Source organism: Drosophila pseudoobscura, chromosome X, assembly GCF_009870125.1.
Source record: "Drosophila pseudoobscura strain MV-25-SWS-2005 chromosome X, UCI_Dpse_MV25, whole genome shotgun sequence".
Taxonomy (NCBI): Eukaryota; Metazoa; Arthropoda; class Insecta; order Diptera; family Drosophilidae; genus Drosophila; species Drosophila pseudoobscura.
The window spans coordinates 9,164,182-9,183,568 of NC_046683.1; the positions used below are offsets into that span (position 1 = coordinate 9,164,182).

General features: G+C 44.0%; 1 protein-coding gene across 6 annotated transcripts in view; it reads left to right on the top strand.

The window, feature by feature from the left end:
- Window positions 1-18,469, top strand: part of alpha-Man-Ia (alpha-Mannosidase class I a) — a 66,587-nt gene extending 48,118 nt beyond the window's left edge. For 5 of the 6 annotated variants that reach the window (XM_033383538.1, XM_033383539.1, XM_033383540.1 and 2 more), the window contains 5 exons: window positions 15,164-15,776; window positions 15,840-16,064; window positions 16,128-16,266; window positions 16,338-16,599; window positions 16,682-18,469. In XM_033383538.1, the coding sequence (XP_033239429.1) occupies window positions 15,164-15,776; window positions 15,840-16,064; window positions 16,128-16,266; window positions 16,338-16,599; window positions 16,682-16,828 (1,386 nt within the window). In that variant the 3' untranslated portion in view covers window positions 16,829-18,469. Of the gene's footprint in view, window positions 1-1,811; window positions 2,410-15,163; window positions 15,777-15,839; window positions 16,065-16,127; window positions 16,267-16,337; window positions 16,600-16,681 lie in introns of all 6 variants that reach the window. The other variant, XM_033383542.1, reaches the window with a different exon arrangement.
- Window positions 18,470-19,387: the final 918 nt, after the last annotated feature.

Sequence of the window (19,387 nt, forward strand, 5' to 3'; positions counted from 1 at the left end):
CCAGAGCCAACCGCCACACGCCACCCGCCACCCGCCAACCGCCCCCCCCCTCCTCCTTCTCAAAAACACACAGCATTCCCTGAGTGTATCTGTGTGTGTGTGTGTTTGTTTTTGTTCAGGTTATGTTTTATTTTCATTTTCATTTCGTGTTTCTGTTAATTGCCAACTACCGAGCCGAGCCGAGCCGAGTCGAGCTTGTCCTTGAGCCTATACTCCCACCCCACCCCACCGTCCCCCCTTCCACACACTGCCTTTCAATTTCCCTGCCCCTGAGTTTATATTTAAACGCATCTATCTTTCAATGAGCTTTACGCTAACTAGCGCCACAAGACACCAAAAATACAGCCATAAAAAAGTAGAGACAGACATGAAGAGAGAGAGTGGGACAGAGAGAGAGGCAATATTATACAACTGATACGATCGATATCTATGGCACGCAGATCTAGACAATGAATCAAAATGAATACAGTAGAACATTGCAAAAAGCAACCCTTGGAGGAAAAAGACTCGCAGATAAATACCTAGAAATTGTGCTTTTCCAAAGGAAGAAGGATTGAGAAATTGGGAGACCATTTAAGAGAAATTTTAAACCATTTTTAAGGTTATAAATTTCGATCAAAGTTGGTCCAAATTTTGAGCTAAAAGAATCAGAAAAATTCCAATGAAAAAGAGCTATGAATCCCCTATAAATTAATGGCGATGCCTGCGAGAGAAAAAAGGTGTATATATTTATAGATATATATCCATGGGATTGCCCAAGAGCATTCATTGTGCGCCCACTGTAAAAGATACATGCCCCTAGAAGATTCGCATTCGTATCTTCGAATCGTTTGGCTGGTGAATGGCGTGCGCTGTGAATGAATGAATTGATGTGAATTGAATTAAGTCAGCCGCCGACTGAATTCCTTGAGACAGAATAGATGCCATATCTTTGTATGGATCTCCGCCGAAAGGGGTATTCGATTGAGTGGTGGGGCCATTGAAATAAATTACCATTGAATGGCCGCTGAATGATGATCTCTTGCCAAATGCTAGCTGGCTTTGATTTTTTTGGGTCTAGTTCGGAATGAATTCCCTGAAGATGTCCAGGGGAAAAAAAACAACCTAAAATATTCCATAAATTCGTACAAACAAATAATATGATACTCCAGAGGGCATCATTATTTTGCAGGAAAATTTTCTGTGAATTTATTTCCCTCTTTGTTGTCCTCCGCTGCGTATACGCAATGTGTGTGCAATTTTCAAGGCAAGACATTCATTATCCGGGCTCTATGAAGTCGACCTTTCCCCTTGAGAGTGCTCTAATAAAATCTCATATTTCCGTGCCCCCTCCCCCGACTCTCGCCCTCTCTTTCTCTCTGTCGTGTGGCAGGCCGCCCCTCGCTCCTATTGATTATTCGGAATTTGAAGTGCAGTCGTGCGGCTGCTTGCCAACAATTGGAACATTTATAATATGCATGGAATACAGGACACACAGGAGAGCAGATCTACGGCAGTCATCCAAGAAGTTTGTTTCTTATTTTCATTTCCATTTCCATTTGTATTTCCTTTGTTTTGTGTGTGTTTTGAGGAATTTGTTGAACCTCTCGAGTGTTCGTGTGTGCGTGTGCGGATGTCCTTTTGGCTTTGCCAGAAACTTGGCCAACTTTTATATTGCTCGCTGGGAGGAGAAGCGCAGCAAAACATGATATAAGCAAATAAAATTCCATCAAGGGGTTTTGGGGGAGGGCCAAATGAGGGAAATACTTCAAAGAAAATAAAAGCAATCGACAATTTAAGGACTCGATTTTAAAGAGTATTTCTCATCGCAGGAATATGCTCAAATAACAAATCAAAATTGAATACAAAGCGAAAGTGATATCCAAAAAACAATTATCGCACATTGAACGCCTGGACATGTGCCCAAAGACCTCGAAGACGACGCCCCTGCTGCTGATCGGCGGCATTGGGTTCGTCATCGTCCTCGTGGGCATCACGGGCATAACGCTGATCAACAACATCAATCTGTCGAACATCATACGGCTGAACGAGAAGGTGGCCAGCGACAGTGTCAGTGCCAGCGACAATCAGATCAAGGAACTCAACTACGTGAACAACCATCCCAGGAATATCTATCTGAAGCTGAACGACACCCAGGCCTCCGACTACGATGACGAGGGCCAGCAGGGCGATGAGGCGGCCCCGGAGGCTGATGGCCGGGCCACGGTGCTGCTGGAGCCACCCAAAGTGTCGGCGGTGATTGGCAGCGGGCCCAAGGAGGGCGGCCTTCAAGCGACAAACTCCAACGAGAAGCCATCTGTTGTTGCTCCACGTCCCGTCCTGCCTTTGGGCTGGGCCAGGGACATGTCCAACAGCAGTGCGTCCGGCAAGGGTGTGATTGATTACCCGAAGCGGACACGAGTCGTTCAGGTGAGTTCGGACTCAAGGACTGAGGGCAGGACTTCCTCAAGTGTCCTGCTTTTGTGTTTATTAAAGAATAAAGTCAGAGAATGAACACCCAAAATGTCCCACGATTGAGGATAAAAACAAATGCAGGAACAATACATATTTTAAAGAGTTGCCCTTGGAAAAAGAGTCCAAAATTCATGGCCTTCATGGAATATCATCCAAAGGGATGTTCCTTGTGGCCTTGATCCACGGACTCATTCATGCCCCTTAGTCTGTGCCCGAAATTGAGGAATGGCACTGGCCAGAAGCTCCCCTCGAATGGCCTGTAACCCATATACAAATGCCTCTCATTCGCTTCGTAGATCCTTTCTGGGGGCTTTTGCCCGTTGTTTGAAGACTTTCCAGCACTTGAAGGATTTCCAGCAAACACACACACACAAAAGGACACAGCGCTAGGCGTGTGTGAAAGCCGAGGATAATGGTTCCAGTTACAGACAAACGGACACGGACACGGCCAGGGCCCAGGTGTTGGTCCCCCTCCACCTGAGAGACATTCACAAAACTGTTCGGAAACCTCCAGCGAGCGATAAACATGCACGTGACAACAACTACAACGGCAACAAGGAGGTGTCAAGTGGAGGTGCACCCCACACCCCACTGTATCCACTGAATGTGATCTAAATCTTGGCGTTTATTACGCTCACTTGGCTCCTTCTCTTGTACAGTTGCCATTACGTGGTTGGCTCTCCTCCTCCGTCGCCCCTGTGGCGGATGGTGACTGGGGACTGGGGACTGGGGACTCTGGCCAATTGCCCTACGCTTTCACGGGGCTCAAAGGGGCCCGTGTTGTCGTGACAAGGGAGCCAGAAGTAGACATGGCTAGAACGTAGAGCAGAGTAGACCTTGGGCCAGGCGATGCGCCTAAACAAGTTGCAAATGCAATTGCAAAACGCAAAACTCCAACCGTAACCGTAACGGCAATGGCAATTGCCAATTGCTAAATGGCAAATGGCGCAGAACACATTTAAAGACGGCCTAAAGCCGGAGAAAAGTCAATAAAATTGCCATTTGATTAACATTTAAATGCATTAAATCGATTTCCCATCGAGCAGTCGAAAGATAAGCTTAAAGGATACCAAAAGCTTCAAAATAACCTTCGAAATCTCTCAGTTTTTGTGACATCTAACTGACATTTGTTGATGCACTTCACACAGAGAAATGATATATGTATCTCTATTCAATCTGTATTCAAGATAAAGAATGCGAATGAGGGCGAACGAGTGGGTAAAAATTGAATGCAAATGTTGCAGGTGAATGCGAGAATACATTTATTCATGTGATTGCCTGTCCGAACACCCGACGAGAAGCTTGTCTGTGTGTATGAGGGGTGGGAGCAGACAGATGAAGACATTTATATGTGTAATCCCAGGCGAGAAAAGCAGCTCAAGCGTTGTTACCCTGTTACCCCTCATTCAATTTGACAAGGAAAGGGTATAATATGTTACCATTTAAGTTTCTTGTTTCTCCCTCGAGCAACGCCTTTTGTGATCTAATGTTTTATTCATTGTCTCCCTTCGATTTGTCTCTCGTCTCAGGTGAGTTTCCACAAGATGAATGTCCGCTTGGAAGGCTAAAGTTCAATTGGAAAGTAAACAAATTGTATTATCGGAATCTCCTAAGCGGCGAACACATTAATGATATTACAGAGATCAAAGCTCATTGGCAAACCAATGAAATTACGATAGATGTGATCTTTAGGCTTAAGACAATAGCTCCAAATACACAAATTGTGTGTTTACAGAAGAATCGCTCCGAAAACGGTTCTTTCTGTTTCCCTCATTGCATTTATCGCAATGGCGGGGCGCAACCAACTTCACTTCGCACAGAAATCAGCTGGCAACAGCGAAATGACTTCTAATGGATGTTCCGCTGCGATGATGAGTGACGTTTAAGAAAGGAGGAGATATGGTAGGGGTCTAGACTCTATGGGGATGCCTTTGCAATGCTGATAAAGCAGTTGATAGACCATTGTCGAAATTCTATGTTTTTGGTCACTGCAAGTGCTCGAATTCATCTGCAATCATAATGAGGCTGCCTTGATGCAAAATAAGCAGGAGGTTAGGGTCTGGCAGATTCCAGCAGTGTGTCTCTCGGTTATATTTTTGTGAGGAACTGTAGCGGTGCCATGCTATCACAGAGTCGCATTCTATAAACCATCGATAGGTATCTGTGGTTCGTCCCTTTTTCCAGCCGTGTGGCTGACGGGGAACGAGAGAAATCCACAAAAAAGTTGTCAATTATTTATTGAATTATTTCACAACCAATGATTCAGTTTTACCTCCCTCGATAGTCGATAGTGAGGCGATGGTGATTCGGTAGTGAAGAATACAAATCGGTGATAAAAAAACCAACAAATAATGGCATTTTCCTATCGGCTCAAACAAGTTTTGATATGTTTCTTGTCGGTGACCAGGCAGACCTGTGTTTATGTTTTTATACCCTCGATGGTGGCCGCCAAAGAGACATTGACGCTGATGAGCAGAAACCACATGAAGCTGACTGACACACAGCCAAATTGACTGAAGGAAACTTTAATCAGAAAGCGCCTTTCACAGTCATTGGATGCCTTGAGCACCAGAGGCATTCAACGGCATTCTGGAGCTCGAACTGGATTTCGACTGGATTCCCCTGTACTTTCAAATACCAAGCTATCGAAATCCACAGCTTAGTCAGCACTGGTTGGCACTGTGGCTCTTGCATTGGTTCGATGGTAGAACACCTTAATCCGGATGCACCTTGGATCCAAGTCCAATTCCATGTGGATTCCATGTGGATTGGAGCTGCTTTGGAACGCTCTACGAAAGGACTTCTTGGACACTTGCAAAACCAAAACATCATAATAATAGTTTGCTCTTGAAATGATTAACACTGAAGGGTATCCCATCCCAAGCCCCTCCTCCCCTCCCCTTCGGCCTATTCAAGGGCGGTTCTCGCTCGTTGCTTTTCTCAGCTTTTCTGTCGCATTTCTTTCGCTTGTTTTGGTTCTCGTGCTCTACACATGTCGGCAGCTAATAATCGAATTGTGTTCAGCCATTTGTTCGTTTCTGCTAATTCCTTGTGCCAGCCAATGCCACACACCGACCATCGACCATCGACCACCGACCATTCAAATTACAACGAGTAAAAGAGGAAAAGCCATGTCGAGGGGGGTGGGAGGGGGAAAATGGAAATCGAATTCGAAATCGAAGAGGAGCGAAAGCATTGAAAAGCCAAAAGCTGCTGAGGTGAAAGCAAGAGTGGAATAGCAGAGGTTGAAGGGAGAAAAAGGGACTGCGACTGCGACTGGGACTGAGGGAAGCTCTGCGTAACATTGACCAATTCAGCTGGCCGTCAAAAATGGTCAATAGCCAGTGGATGGAACCGGCGACAAGAGACACAGACACACACAGACCACGCACATTGGTACGACAGGATGGAAACAAGGAAAGCTGGCCTGGAAGAAGTGTTTGAACAGCTTGTGAATCAATTTTGCATAAGATTTGCCCATTTTCATGGCCGTAATAGTGGCATAGTTTTTTGTACAAAAAGTCCATCTAGATCTCCAAGAAAGCCTAGCTTTTGAGCTACTTCCAGACCACTGTGCAGCCATCAAATGGCGTTGACATGGGCCATGGATCGTGGTAGCATGTGGTGCAAAACCAATGGACAGCAAACAGAAACAAAGAAATGAGAGCTCTTCTGTCGTCTGGCTTGACTTTAACCCAGTTCCTGTGTTCCATCCATTGTTTTGTGTCCCCCAAATGGACATTGGATCGCTGTGTGTATGCGAGTGTGCATCTGTGTCTGTGAGTGTGCGTGTTGGCATTCGTGCAGCATTTTGTGCGCTTTGAGCGGTTTCATTGTCAATAGCACAGGGTCGCCAAGGGGTTAACATTTACATGGCATGGCAATGCAAAAAAAAAGGAGATTGGGATGGGGAGAGGGAGCGGCGACTAGGTTAATGGCGATAAACGATTGTGGAATGAAGAGCCAGAAAGAAAATAACTGGAAAAATTAATGGAGTATCATCAGACGAAAGGGATTAACAGGCACAGCAAAACAGGAGAAACAGGAGATGGAGGGAGAGAAACAGGAGTAGAGTGAGGGCAAGAGGAACTAAGAGAGGGAATCCTACATTGAAGAGGAGAACCTGACAATGAAAAAAGGACCATTAGATGGAGGAACCATAAAGAGAAGAGGAGCGGTAGGAAGCAAGGGGTTTCCCCTTTTTATACTCGATACTCCAAGAGTATAGGGTTACATCCGTGGCACACGAGAGGCATAGGAGACTACAAGAGCAAAATCGGAAACGCAGAATCATGCGGATTGACCATATCTACCAGATTGCCGAATATGAATCAAATCGGATCATTATTAGAACCACGAAGAGGTCTAGCTCCCAGTCACGCGCTTACTCGTTCTCTCGCACTCGCTCTCTGGCGGCGAGAAGCGAGCGAGAGCGAGACAGAGCGAGCGAGTAACGATTATAAATTCAGACGTTTCCTGTCCCGTTCTGTCTCTCTTTCACTCGCTTCCTCTCTCTGCAGTTGCATTCAAATATTTCTTAATCGTTGACTCTTTTACTGTCTCTCCCTCTCTCTATCTCTCTTCCTGCTCTCTGCCTAAACTCTTTATTTGGTCTTTCGTAAAAGTTGAGTTCATATTTTGTTATTGCAGAGGCCACACCCACGCGCCCACACAGTCACAGCAGCCGGAGGGCACCTTAATGCAAATAGTTGGATTGTTTTTCCACTCCCTCCACCAGCTCCCTCTTATAGCCCACCTCCACATACCCTGTAGTCCATAAAGGGTGGACATTATATAGGGTTTTTGAAACAAATTAAAATTACATACAGAAATCCTCCATAGAAAGAAATCCTCCTAAAAGTTTTCGAAACTATGGACGATTAATCTTTCATAGAGATTTAAACATTATCAGTCAGAAATATCCCATCTTTCTGTTCTTTTCGGTTTCGAATCTGTCCTTAAGTTTGCAGCTCCTTTCCCATGCCTCATTCGCTCATTCGATTGGCCGTTATTCTCACGATTTGCAGCTCCAGAAATCCATCAGGAAGATCCATTGAATAGGAAATCGTTTGGGCAGCCCTTGAGTGTCCAACTGTCTTTCAATATTCATTATGTTATTCGGGGAAATTCCTATAAATAGAGTGGATTCTTCCAAAGACCCAAATGCTGATTTAAACATTAATTTAGACAGAAACCCCAAAAAGATGTTGACAGTCGATTAAGGGGTATTCCAGGGCTTAGATGCGCATCTAAATTCCCTCCGTTTTGCGTTCCCCACAGAAAGGGGCTGCAGACGGGTGGAGGGGGGTCTGGAAAAGCAAACGAAAACTAGATTGCTTGACGGCGTAACAGCGCCGTCTTTTGCATTATTTTATGGCCTTAAGCGAATTATTTTCCTTTGGCCTCTGACTGGATTTTTTTTTGGTTAAACTTTTGTGCTGCGTTTGTTCTTCTGCTGCCGAAGGAAGTTTCTCCTTTAGGGTAGTATTTTTTTTCTTTCGGTATTTTGTTGGTATTTAGTTGGCATTGTTGGGTGTTTTTTTTATCTCACTTTTCATTGTGTGCCACTGAAGAGACGGGGGGGAAAAGTTTCAACCGAAAGTTGCATGGGAGCTGTACATATTTCTGGATTATTCAATTATGGAAAGCCACCAATGCAAGTCCTTCCGTAACCCACACACACACACACACACACACACACACACACACACACACATATCCTTCTATTTCCCTGACTTCCACTCTCCCTTTCTGCTTAATTTCTCTCGCCCTCTCGCTCTCCTTGTGGAAGCAATTTCAACTTTTCATTTTTTGGCTGTAAAGATTGCGCTCGTAAATCGCCTGGCCCTCAGGCGCCTGCCATTAAAGAAGCTCGGAGAAAGGGCAGGAGAAAGCAGCGGCAGCAAAGTGGAGATATCTCTCCTTGGCTCTCTCTCCAGCTCTCTTCAGCTCTCTCCAGCTTCTTCTCTCCTGAACAAATGCCTTTTTAAGGGCAAACAAAAAGAAAGAAGAAAACACGACACGACACGAAATGAAATGAAATGAATTGAATGACGAAAGTCACGTGCCGCTGGCTGACGAAAAACAATTCCAGCGAGTGCCAACATTTTGTGGCATGCCTTCACACAACGAGTATACTCGTAGCAACGCTCTAGAATACTAGACGAGTAGTACTACCCTTCGAAATATGTAACCCGATTGAAACCCCTTTAAGATCTGCCAAAAACCAATAGATTTTGGTTGGAGTTCCCTTCAAAGGGAGTAGAGGATTCAATGGTCATAAAGGAGGTAACTCTCACAGATCCCATGAGTGTCCTATACCCCTATTAGTTTTTCTACAGCTCAAAGATGTTGAAACTTGAACTTTAAGGAGTGCAAAAGATCACTTCCTGAGGCCTGGGGAAGCTCCTGCCTTGGCAATTAAAGGGTATACAGAATTTCCCCTAGAAACGAGTGGACCTAGAGGAGCCTTGGACTGGGAACTGGGGAGTGGGAATTGGAGGGTGGGGAGTGGAAACTGGAGGGTGGGGAGTCGTCTCTCTGGAGGGCTTCAATTTTCGTGGCGGAGCATAAATTTTCGCTTCGGTGTCTTGTGCCATGCGATTGCTGGTGGCTGCCACCTGGTGACTGTCTGGTATGTGGACAACATTGTGACACATGACGAGTGTCCTCCCCCCCCTTCCCCCCTCTCCCTCTCTGTCTCTCTCTCTGCTGTTTCTGTGTTATGTTCTCGACTGCTCTTCTCTTACATAGGCAAACATTCCATTGCGGAAACGATGTTCAAACATGGCCATATATGTATGTATGTAGGGCTCCACTCATCTACAGTGAATGCTGCAACGAGCGTCGGGGTGGGCATTCTCCTGGTGCTCCTGCGGCACGTACATATATTCTGCGACGTTTGCACATTGCCAGGATATAACTTTATGTTTAATGAAGACATGTAAACAGGCATCCCTCCTGCAAACACGCCACAGGCCACACCCCACAGACGCCGCACGCCGCACTCCTTCGAGTGAGATTCCCTCGAAACAAGAAACAAGGGGCAAAATTATTCAATCAATCAGTCAACCCATTTCCAACCTTAAATAAGTCAGAATTGATGATTGAGAGACTGCTGTTTATCGGGGGCTTAGTGATCGCTTTAGGAGTTCGCCCCCCCCCCCCCCCCCCCAGCCACGTCTTTGTCCTTCAATTGAATATTTAAACATTTCCACTTGAATAGAGATTCGAGCAACTTGTGAGGACCTGAGGACACCACACCGAAACCACTGAGGGGCTATCCAGAGAGAGAGTCTGAGTCTGAGTGATGATGATGATCCACAGAACTTATCTATGGGACTCCATCAGCAATCAGGCAACCCAAAGGCCCTGCCTTGCCCGAGAATCCAAAAACAAAATACGCTACTCTATTAGGGGCTTTTTTCTGCTTTGATTATTATTCCTTAATGGTTTCTATAGAAGAAATTTAAGAGATACGTGTCGCCACGACATACAGCTGTCCCCGAGACCCCGGGGAAGTGCGGGAAATTCCATCAATCTTGATCAGGGCCAGCGTACCCCTTGAGATTACTCGCAAAGCCTGCGTGAGCCTCCTTCAAAGGATGCCCAACTTGAAGCCCAAAAAGTAATGAAACCTTTGAAACCAAGGACCAAAAACCAACCAGAGCCTGTTTATAAATACATCTTTAGTCTTAATTAAATGGTAATGCGTGTACTCTTTGGTAATGGCTGAGAGGACGTAAAGGGCTTCATCCTCAGCATCGACGTGCGAGGACGTGGGCAGAAGAGACAGCTCCAGCAATCGGATGGAGAGCCAGAAGCAGAGTGGGTAGAAGACCCTCCTCTGGCAGATCGGCCTTCTTTCGGATGGACATTGGATCCTGGGTATACTGGAGGCAGATCCTTGTACACTCGAATAGTAGCATGTTTTTTGACGGACGGATGGATTCTTAAACGATTGAAGGGCGGCCTTTGAAGGGGCATTAGTGCGGGCAAAGCTGTGATTCAGGCAGGCCTTCATTGCTGCTTTAAGCCCTGAGTGACGCTCCACAGGCAGCCAATAAAAACCCCAAATATCACGGAAATCTGTCACAATTTATTTGAGTTAAAACAGCAATGAAACTATTGGACAGCGCTACAACAGAGCTCATAATTCTGTCAAAATGAATTGAAGTACACAATCGGCAGTCGTTTCTGTTATCCTGTTGCCTGTCTTTTCGTTTTGTTTCGTTTCGCCATTCTGGTCTGGCGCGCTTGTGCCGCCGCTTCCTATTTAGCATTCCCTCTGGTATGCCCATCAATCTGGGTGTTGTGGCTCATTAAATCGCAGCAAGGAAAGAAGCAGAAGCCAAAGCCAAAGCCAAAGCCGACCGAAATGTACAAAACTTTGTTCCAATCCACCGCCTTCTGACCTTTGCCCTGCCCTCCTCTGTCTGCCTACCCATCGCCCATCGCCCATCATCCATGTTCCATCTACCCCCTTCAACGGTGGCAGGCGGAGGCATGTCCTGGATTTTGACAGTAGTTGTAATCCGTTTAAAGTGTTTTTGCGGCCTGTAAACATTTTCGACTTTTAATTCACTTGACAGGGGGGCTCACTCTTCCTCGTCCCGACTCTTGCCCACTCACTGAGCCGTTTAGTAGGCCCTGGGCCTGGGCATTGGCATCGGCATTGCCATTGCCATTGGTTTTTGGTTGCTGGCTTTCGGGGCCAGAAGTGGAGCTCTGTGGGTCTAGAAAGGTCATGTCTCGGGATAAATGTTGTTTTGCCTGTGGTCCGGTACGGAGATTGTCCGATGAGAGTTGGGTAATTAGGCTTCGAAAGGAATGCCAATGATGATGCTGATGTTTGTAATGAAAAGACCAAGGACATGACGGAGAACATAGCAGGAATATGTGGAGACTAAGGGTCAAAGCCATACGAAAAAGATCTTTTTACGGAGTAGAATCAACGGAAAGATCGCAAAGAGAACGTGGATCAAGCAGATGGGTTAGGAATAGAAAGACGATAGCAAAAACGATGAGAAATCGTCGGATCTGTGGATCGTAACGTAGTTTACACAGAGATACCAGCGATAACATCGATACCATCGATACTATTGTAGCACTAAAGACTTTACCGATATCGATTAAAAGGGAATTCATGCCCACGATATTCGATTAAAGCCCAACTTTGATCTTAAGAACGACAAACGATTCATCGCAATTTAACAATCGACGACAGTCTCTTTATGATCGATCAAATAACCAATTTGAGCTCTCAATAGCTTTGTGTGAAGCGATTAACTCCTCCTTCCCTCTGAGATATGTACGAGCAGGTTTTTCATTGCCATGTCTCGTTCTGACAGTCGTTTTAATGCATAGAATGTGTGTTTTCAGCTGCCTGTAAACATTTTCGACTTTTAATTCACTTGACAGTGGGGCTGCTCTCAGTCATCCCATCACCATCCCAGCCCATCCTCTACCACAATCCACTCACGAATCACTGACTGACTGACCGACCCGTTTCAGGCTCTCGGCCTTCACATTGGCTGCAGCTTTTGGGGTCAGGGGTTCTCTAGTTCTGTGGGGCTTGTGGACTCGAAAGGTCATGTCCAAGGCCATCGGTTGTTTTGACTGTGGTCCTGTGTTCACTCTCGTGTCCGATAAGAGTTGGATTTGTAAATAAAATGTTCGCTAATTAGGTTTTTCAGGGAATTCAATTGAATGCGAATGCGATTGCCAATGGTGATCAAAGGGATGATGCTGGAATGAACAAAATACCTGAGGAACCTGAGGGACCTGAAAGGAAAACGAAAAAACAAGTATAAGAAGAAGAAGCTAAGGTTTAGGATGTGTAGAATTGAGCTCAGCTCAAAAGAACTTGCAGAACATCGAGTTTTAGAACGCTAAAAGGTACGACCATCACTCTCTTGAAGCCTCTCTCAAATGGCATACTGCTCTCAGAGTTGTTTCTACTAGAGACTGCATTCGAAATGAATGGAGTTGAGTCAGGCTCCGGTTATCACTTACTTTTGCGTTTTGATTTTTCAGCCAGGTGCTCCCGTTTTCGCGATTTTTTCGTCACAGTTTCTCGTGGCCTGTTAAGCGCACAATTGAGTGCTGTTAAGCTCCCAGTAGCCTCTGTTATGCTTAACATCCGCTGCGTCAGCTGTTTGCACGAAAACGAAAAGTGTTGCTGCATTTACCAATTACTTCCAAGAACAATTTTAGGTTGCATTAAGGAGAAGCTTCAGGAGAGCATAGGAGTAGAATCTTAAGCCTATAAATGAGTATATTGGGGGTCCAAGCAAAGTTTGTGCCTTAGCTTTAAGCCTGTACAAGGAAGCACATCATCAGCTCTAGTAAATTTCAGTAAAGTTCATACATATGTACTATGCACATAACGTACATGAGTACGTTAATCCAGAAACAGAACAGGTGGGGTTTGTTGTACTAATTACGAACTGTCGTTCATTTTAAATAATTGACTACTCGGTACTAAAAAAAAGTTTGCTGCTAGGGCAGACGTTGATAAATGATTGCACCGTGCAACAATAATATTACGAAATATTCCCATGGTTCCCATGTGGTTCACACTTTGGTCCAATAAAGAAGGGGATCTTGTTTAGTGAGAGAAAAACACCTGCACAGGTCTGTTAATCCCCTAATCTGGAAGTCTTAAAATTTCATTCGTGCCTCTTCGATTGAATGTTGTGGGTGTCGAGCGTTTCAGTCGTAGTCCCTCAATAATATTTTCCCTAAGGAATGAGTCCTAAACGCTTCGGATGAGGGAAACAGAAAGGGAAGAGAGAAAGATGGAGACCCAAGAAAGTTATCAAAGCGATCTATGGACACGATGAATCAATGAAAAATATGCTTTCTATAGGCACCTCTACGTTGCAAAGAGCAGGACAAATTATTTGTATTATTTGTGCTATAATTTTATTATAATAACTATTTATAAAACAAAATTGTTGAGCAAGGTTTAACCTTTTCTAAACTGTGCTATTTTCATACCCACATAGGTCACAGGTCACTCATAGCTCTTGATTGTGATCTCTGGTGTTTTTCCAAGTGAAATACCTTTTGCTGTGCAAATTTCCCATAAGCGAGAGGCGACATTTTCCTGAAGTTTCGTGAAGTTATGCCACACACTCCGGCACATATTTAAAGCGAAAATTTCTCAATTAATGTAAATGTAAATGAATCCCCGCCCACACGCAGTGCAATCGGAAACCCGGCCTTGAGCCCTTCGGAGAACAAGAGTTTCATGCCCAAGGAGCGGGACAGGCCAAGAAAGCTTAAAGACTTGGCCCTAACCATTCAACTGGGATTTATGGGGTTAAGTGTGGGCTGGGGGGTGGTTATGGGTTGGGGTCATAGTTGGGGGTTATGTCAACGCGTTGGACTTTAATTAATTACCGGGAAAATTGTTAATATTTGCTCTACACGGGCAAGCTTCTCTCACACACACACACACTTTAGACCCTGCTCTCCTTTCGCTGTCCAGCTCCATTTGCCTTCTCTCATAAAAAACAAAAAATATGGAGAGAGAGAGAGAGGGAGGGAGGGAGAGAACGTGCAGAGTGCATGGTCCGTGTTGAGTGCTTTGTCGTGTGGTCGTAATTTAATTTTATACTAAAAAAAAACGACAGTGAAAGCATGAGGCAAGAGAGGAGAGAGCGACAGAGAGAGGGCAAAGGAGGACTCTCGAAAGTATGCAATGCCAAATTATGTTATGGGAGGCCCCACCAAGCCACCAAGCCACCAAGCCACTGTGTGTGTGTGTGGCAACGGATGCGAGTAAATGGCGAAATGCAAAATAGCCAAAGAGCCGCCGCCTGCAAAAGCCATACCACTGTGTTGCATGCCACCAATATTTTAGGGGGCCCAAAGAAGAAGAGAGGCGGCCGGATTATGGCCATGGCAGTGCTCTCCGATCTAAAGAGGGCTTCCTCTGTATTGAAAACAAAGAAAGGCACAAATTTGCTTCGACTGAAAGAAAGACTGAAAACATTGATAGGTTTTTATGGAGCTACACCCACGCCCTGCTCCTGCCACTGCAACACTCAACAGAAGTATCTGTGATCTATACACTTTTCCCAATGGCAAAGTTCGGAAAAGCCATCTCTTGTGAGGCAGTAAGGGAGCTATTGGCCAAAACGATGGCTACCCAGGAGCGTATCACCCTTAGGGCCACAAAGGAGGCTCCTGCCACAGAGCGGCACCTACTACTGTGTCCACCCTCTCCCAAAGAAGACCGAAGTGGCAATGTTCGAAGCCCACCAGATGGAGGCAGCCCAAGGGGAACTAGGGAAAGGCCTGCTTCCTGCTTCCACAAATAAAAGGTTTCTTCAAGCGAACCTCCACGGGAAATGTCGCCACTGACATGGCCAACGATTCGAAGGAGGAGAAGGACTGTAGTCTGTATCCGGCTCTGGCCATAATAATTGTGGCTCAACAGCATAGAGATTCCCTTTAATGAATCAATAATTCAATGGCAGTATTTAGTAGCATTGTTGCTTTTATTTGTACGACTTATAAAGTGTTGTAATAGAGCCCTGAAGAGACTTAAGATACACCCAATATGCCAAGGATTCTTAGAAAGAACAGGAAGTCGTCTTGGACACTTGAGCGTCCAAGGGGGAGTTCCCATTAGAAGCCTTAATTCCAATATAAAATCCATTTGTTAATGTGTAATTATCCCTTTTTTTTGTTGTTGCAGATGATGGAGCATGCCTGGCACAACTACAAGCTGTATGCGTGGGGCAAGAACGAGCTGCGTCCGCTGTCACAGCGGCCGCATTCGGGCAGCATATTCGGCTCGTACGATCTGGGAGCGACAATCGTCGATGGCCTGGATACGCTGTATATTATGGGGCTGGAGAACGAGTACCGGGAGGGGCGTGACTGGATCGAGCGCAAGTTCTCGCTGGACAACATCAGTGCTGAGCTGAGCGTGTTCGAGACGAACATCCGGTTCGTGGGCGGCATGCTGACCCTGTACGCCTTCACCGGGGATCCGCTGTACAAGGAGAAGGCACAGCATGTGGCCGACAAGCTGCTGCCCGCCTTCCAGACGCCCACGGGCATACCCTATGCCCTGGTCAACACCAAGTCGGGCATGGCCAAGAACTATGGCTGGGCATCGGGCGGCAGCTCGATCCTATCGGAGTTCGGTACCCTCCATCTGGAGTTTGCCTATCTGAGCGACATCACCGGCAATCCGTTGTACCGCGAACGGGTCCAGACCATCCGGCAGGTGCTCAAGGAAATCGAGAAGCCAAAGGGGCTGTATCCCAACTTCCTCAATCCGAAGACAGGCAAATGGGGACAACGTAAGTCGAGTGGAGTGTGGAGTCTCTGGAGTGGTCTGATCTGTGATCGTTTCTTTGTTGCAGTTCACATGTCGCTGGGCGCGTTGGGGGACAGCTACTACGAGTACTTGCTGAAGGCCTGGCTCCAGTCGGGACAGACGGACGAGGAGGCGCGCGAGATGTACGACGAGGCAATGGTGGCCATCATGGACAAGATGGTGCGCACCAGTCCCAACGGACTGACGTATGTGTCCGATCTCAAGTTTGATCGCTTGGAGCATAAGATGGACCATTTGGCCTGCTTCTCGGGTGAGTATCATTCGCCCTTCTCGAAGATCCCCGCATTTCAAACTCTCTTTTGTCCACCAACAGGCGGCCTGTTTGCCCTGGGGGCTGCCACGCGCCAGAACGAGCACAGGGACAAGTACATGGAGGTGGGCAAGGGCATCACAAACACTTGCCACGAGAGCTATATTCGAGCGCCCACACAACTGGGACCCGAGGCATTCCGGTATGACCATCAATCCTGTTTAAGCATCCCGACGGCGTTCTGACAGTTCTCTTTCTCTTCCTCTCCTTCAGCTTTAGCGATGCTGTGGAGGCCCGGGCACTTCGGTCCCAGGAGAAGTACTATATACTGCGTCCGGAGACCTTTGAGAGCTACTTTGTGCTGTGGCGGCTCACGCACGACCAGAAGTATCGCGACTGGGGCTGGGAGGCGGTGCTGGCCCTGGAGAAGCACTGCCGCACGCCCCATGGCTATTGCGGCCTGCGTAATGTCTACCAGCCGGAGCCCCAGAAGGATGATGTGCAGCAGAGCTTCTTCCTGGCCGAAACACTAAAGGTTTGACCTGAGCAAATACACACCCAAACGATGAGGCTCTAACAATTGATTATCTCTTCTCTTGTGCGATGCACGAATGTAGTATCTGTACTTGCTGTTCTCGGATGACTCGGTACTGCCGCTGGACGAATGGGTGTTCAACACGGAGGCGCATCCGCTGCCCATCAAGGGGGCCAACCAGTACTACCGGCAGGCGCCCGTCACGCTGCCCGTCTCCAATGCCTCATAAGAGGCCCGACACTACTGGCAGCTGCTTCTCTTGTCTATAGCAATGCACTTTACTTAGCTCTTTATATACACTATATATGTACGTAGTATATACTAGGTATATAAATCACTCCTTTTTTTTTTGTTTTTTGTTTAAGTTTTAAGCTAGTTTACAACGTAATGACAACCACAATTACATAGGGCAAAACAAAAGAAAGGAAACGAAAATGAAAATGTTATCTCTAGCAGGCACATGGGCAAACCACACACAAAAAACAAACGAGAAACTTTCAATGTAACATATTTATCAAGCTAACTTATTGTATCCGCGTCTTGTGCGGAGGGATATACATGTATCGTAGTTAATTGTAGCTGTCTTCAGACACAATTTGACAGGGGGCCTCAAACCCCAAGACCCCAAAACTTTCCATCTCAAGACGAAGCTGATGAATGATGAATGATAAACGATGATGTAGACGTAAACAAAAACTACACTTGATATTACAAATTGATATCTAAGACGATATATGTATGATATACATATATGAGATATATATATATATATGTAAATGTTAAACTCAGGTGTTCTAATTATTCTAATTTTCCTTGCGTACTCAAGGCTCTTTCTCTCCAAGCAACCAACTAACTAGAACTAGAACTAGACAGACTAGTGAAAGTAATCTATCGTATCTAACTCTCAATCATTCTACACGCAATTTTCGATCTATGACTATATCTTTTCGAATGCTAATGTAACATACGAGTGCAGGCATTTCTTGGATGAAAACTCTTGCTCTAATTTCCAAACTTTGTTTTGTAAATATTTCACTTTCACTCGCAAAATGAAGGGCATCTCCGGATGAAAATAAAAATGGAGCATAAAAAAATCTAATTGATATTTATATGTGTAAAAATATAAATATAAATCTAAATCTAAATATATTTTAACATATATTTAATACCTAGTGTTTATTTTTTAGCCTAAATATTTACGGAATATGTTTAGAAATAAGATATAGAAACTAGCTTACTTTATGAGGGCAACAATTTAACGCAAAATACCTTAAATCCAGAACATCAAACGAATAGAGTCGTAAATTAAATATAATATATATATGTATACATCTCTATGTTTGTATTTAATTAAATCAAATAACACGTAGGCAATTGTTAAAGTAAACTAATTATACAAAGGCACGAGCGGTAAGAGTGGTAACATAATTTTCAAACAAAATGTAAAGGTTTTTATAATCTTAACCATCATTAATAATTGTAATCGTAATCATAGGTCTAAGCATCCCACACACACAAACACATGGTAGGTGTTTTTGATTAGGCATTTTTTTTTTCGTGCAGGTGATTTAAACAGACAACATTTAATTTCATTAAAAAATAATATATCGCAACAATCGCAGAATAATAAACTATAAAATCAATAACAAAAAAACAATTTTAGGGCAAGATTAGATTAATCTAAAAGCATAAATTAAAAAGAAAATCAAGAAAATATCAACTGAAAAAAACACTAATTTTAATCGAAAGGTGAAATAATAAACTAAACGTAAAAACTAAATGTAAATTTTCAATGTTGAAAAACGAGCTTTAAAAGAATAAATTTAAAAGAATCGAATCTTAACAGAAATAACAAACCGATTAAAAGAAATAACACCAAACGTAATGATTAAAACTAAAGAGGATTAAATCATCAAAGTTTATGAAAATGGAGACACCAAATTGAATGAAAATATAACAAAATATAAATAAAAAACAAAGTAACAAATAAAAGAATTGAAAACGAATGGCAAAACTAAAAAGTTAATTTCCAAAATATATTCTTTAAATGTTGTTATTACCCTTTTGATATTTGACAGCTAATTAGTAACTAAAAATAGTTAAAGATAAATAATATCGAGAAAAAGCAAAGGAACCATACAGAAACACACAAATGTAAAAACCTTTAGAAAATAACAAGTAAAAAATTATTTAACATAAAAAAAGAGAAACTAACAATCCAAGAAGAGTGTAAATGACAACATTAAAAGATAGTAAAGGATGCAAATCACAAGTAAAATAAATAAAACTATTTAAATTAACTATAATATAATGGTAGACTTTACACCAGTTTTTTTTTGTTTAGATCAAATTCGAATTGAGGCGATTTAACACATGTGTATTATGATATATACACATATAGATCTAATGATGCATGATTCATGTATGTGCATATGTATCGAAATGATATGATGATACGATATAGCATACATGAAGATGCAAATGGCAATATGTAAATGCATGACCATGAACGGATTGCATATATTCGCAGCTAATCGATTGCTGGAGGTTACAATTGTATTTGGATTAAAGCATAAGTTTAATAAAGATCTAATGATTAACTTAATACTGATACTCATTGTTTTTGCCACAGATTTGCTACCCATTGCATTGGCTACATAAATAGATAGTTATCCAGTGATAAAATTAAGTAAATTTAATATCAAACCATAGATAGTTTTGCTCAAGGTCTTGCAGATGCATTAAAACCTTATACAGCTCTTGTTAGGGCTATCGTTTTGGTATTTTG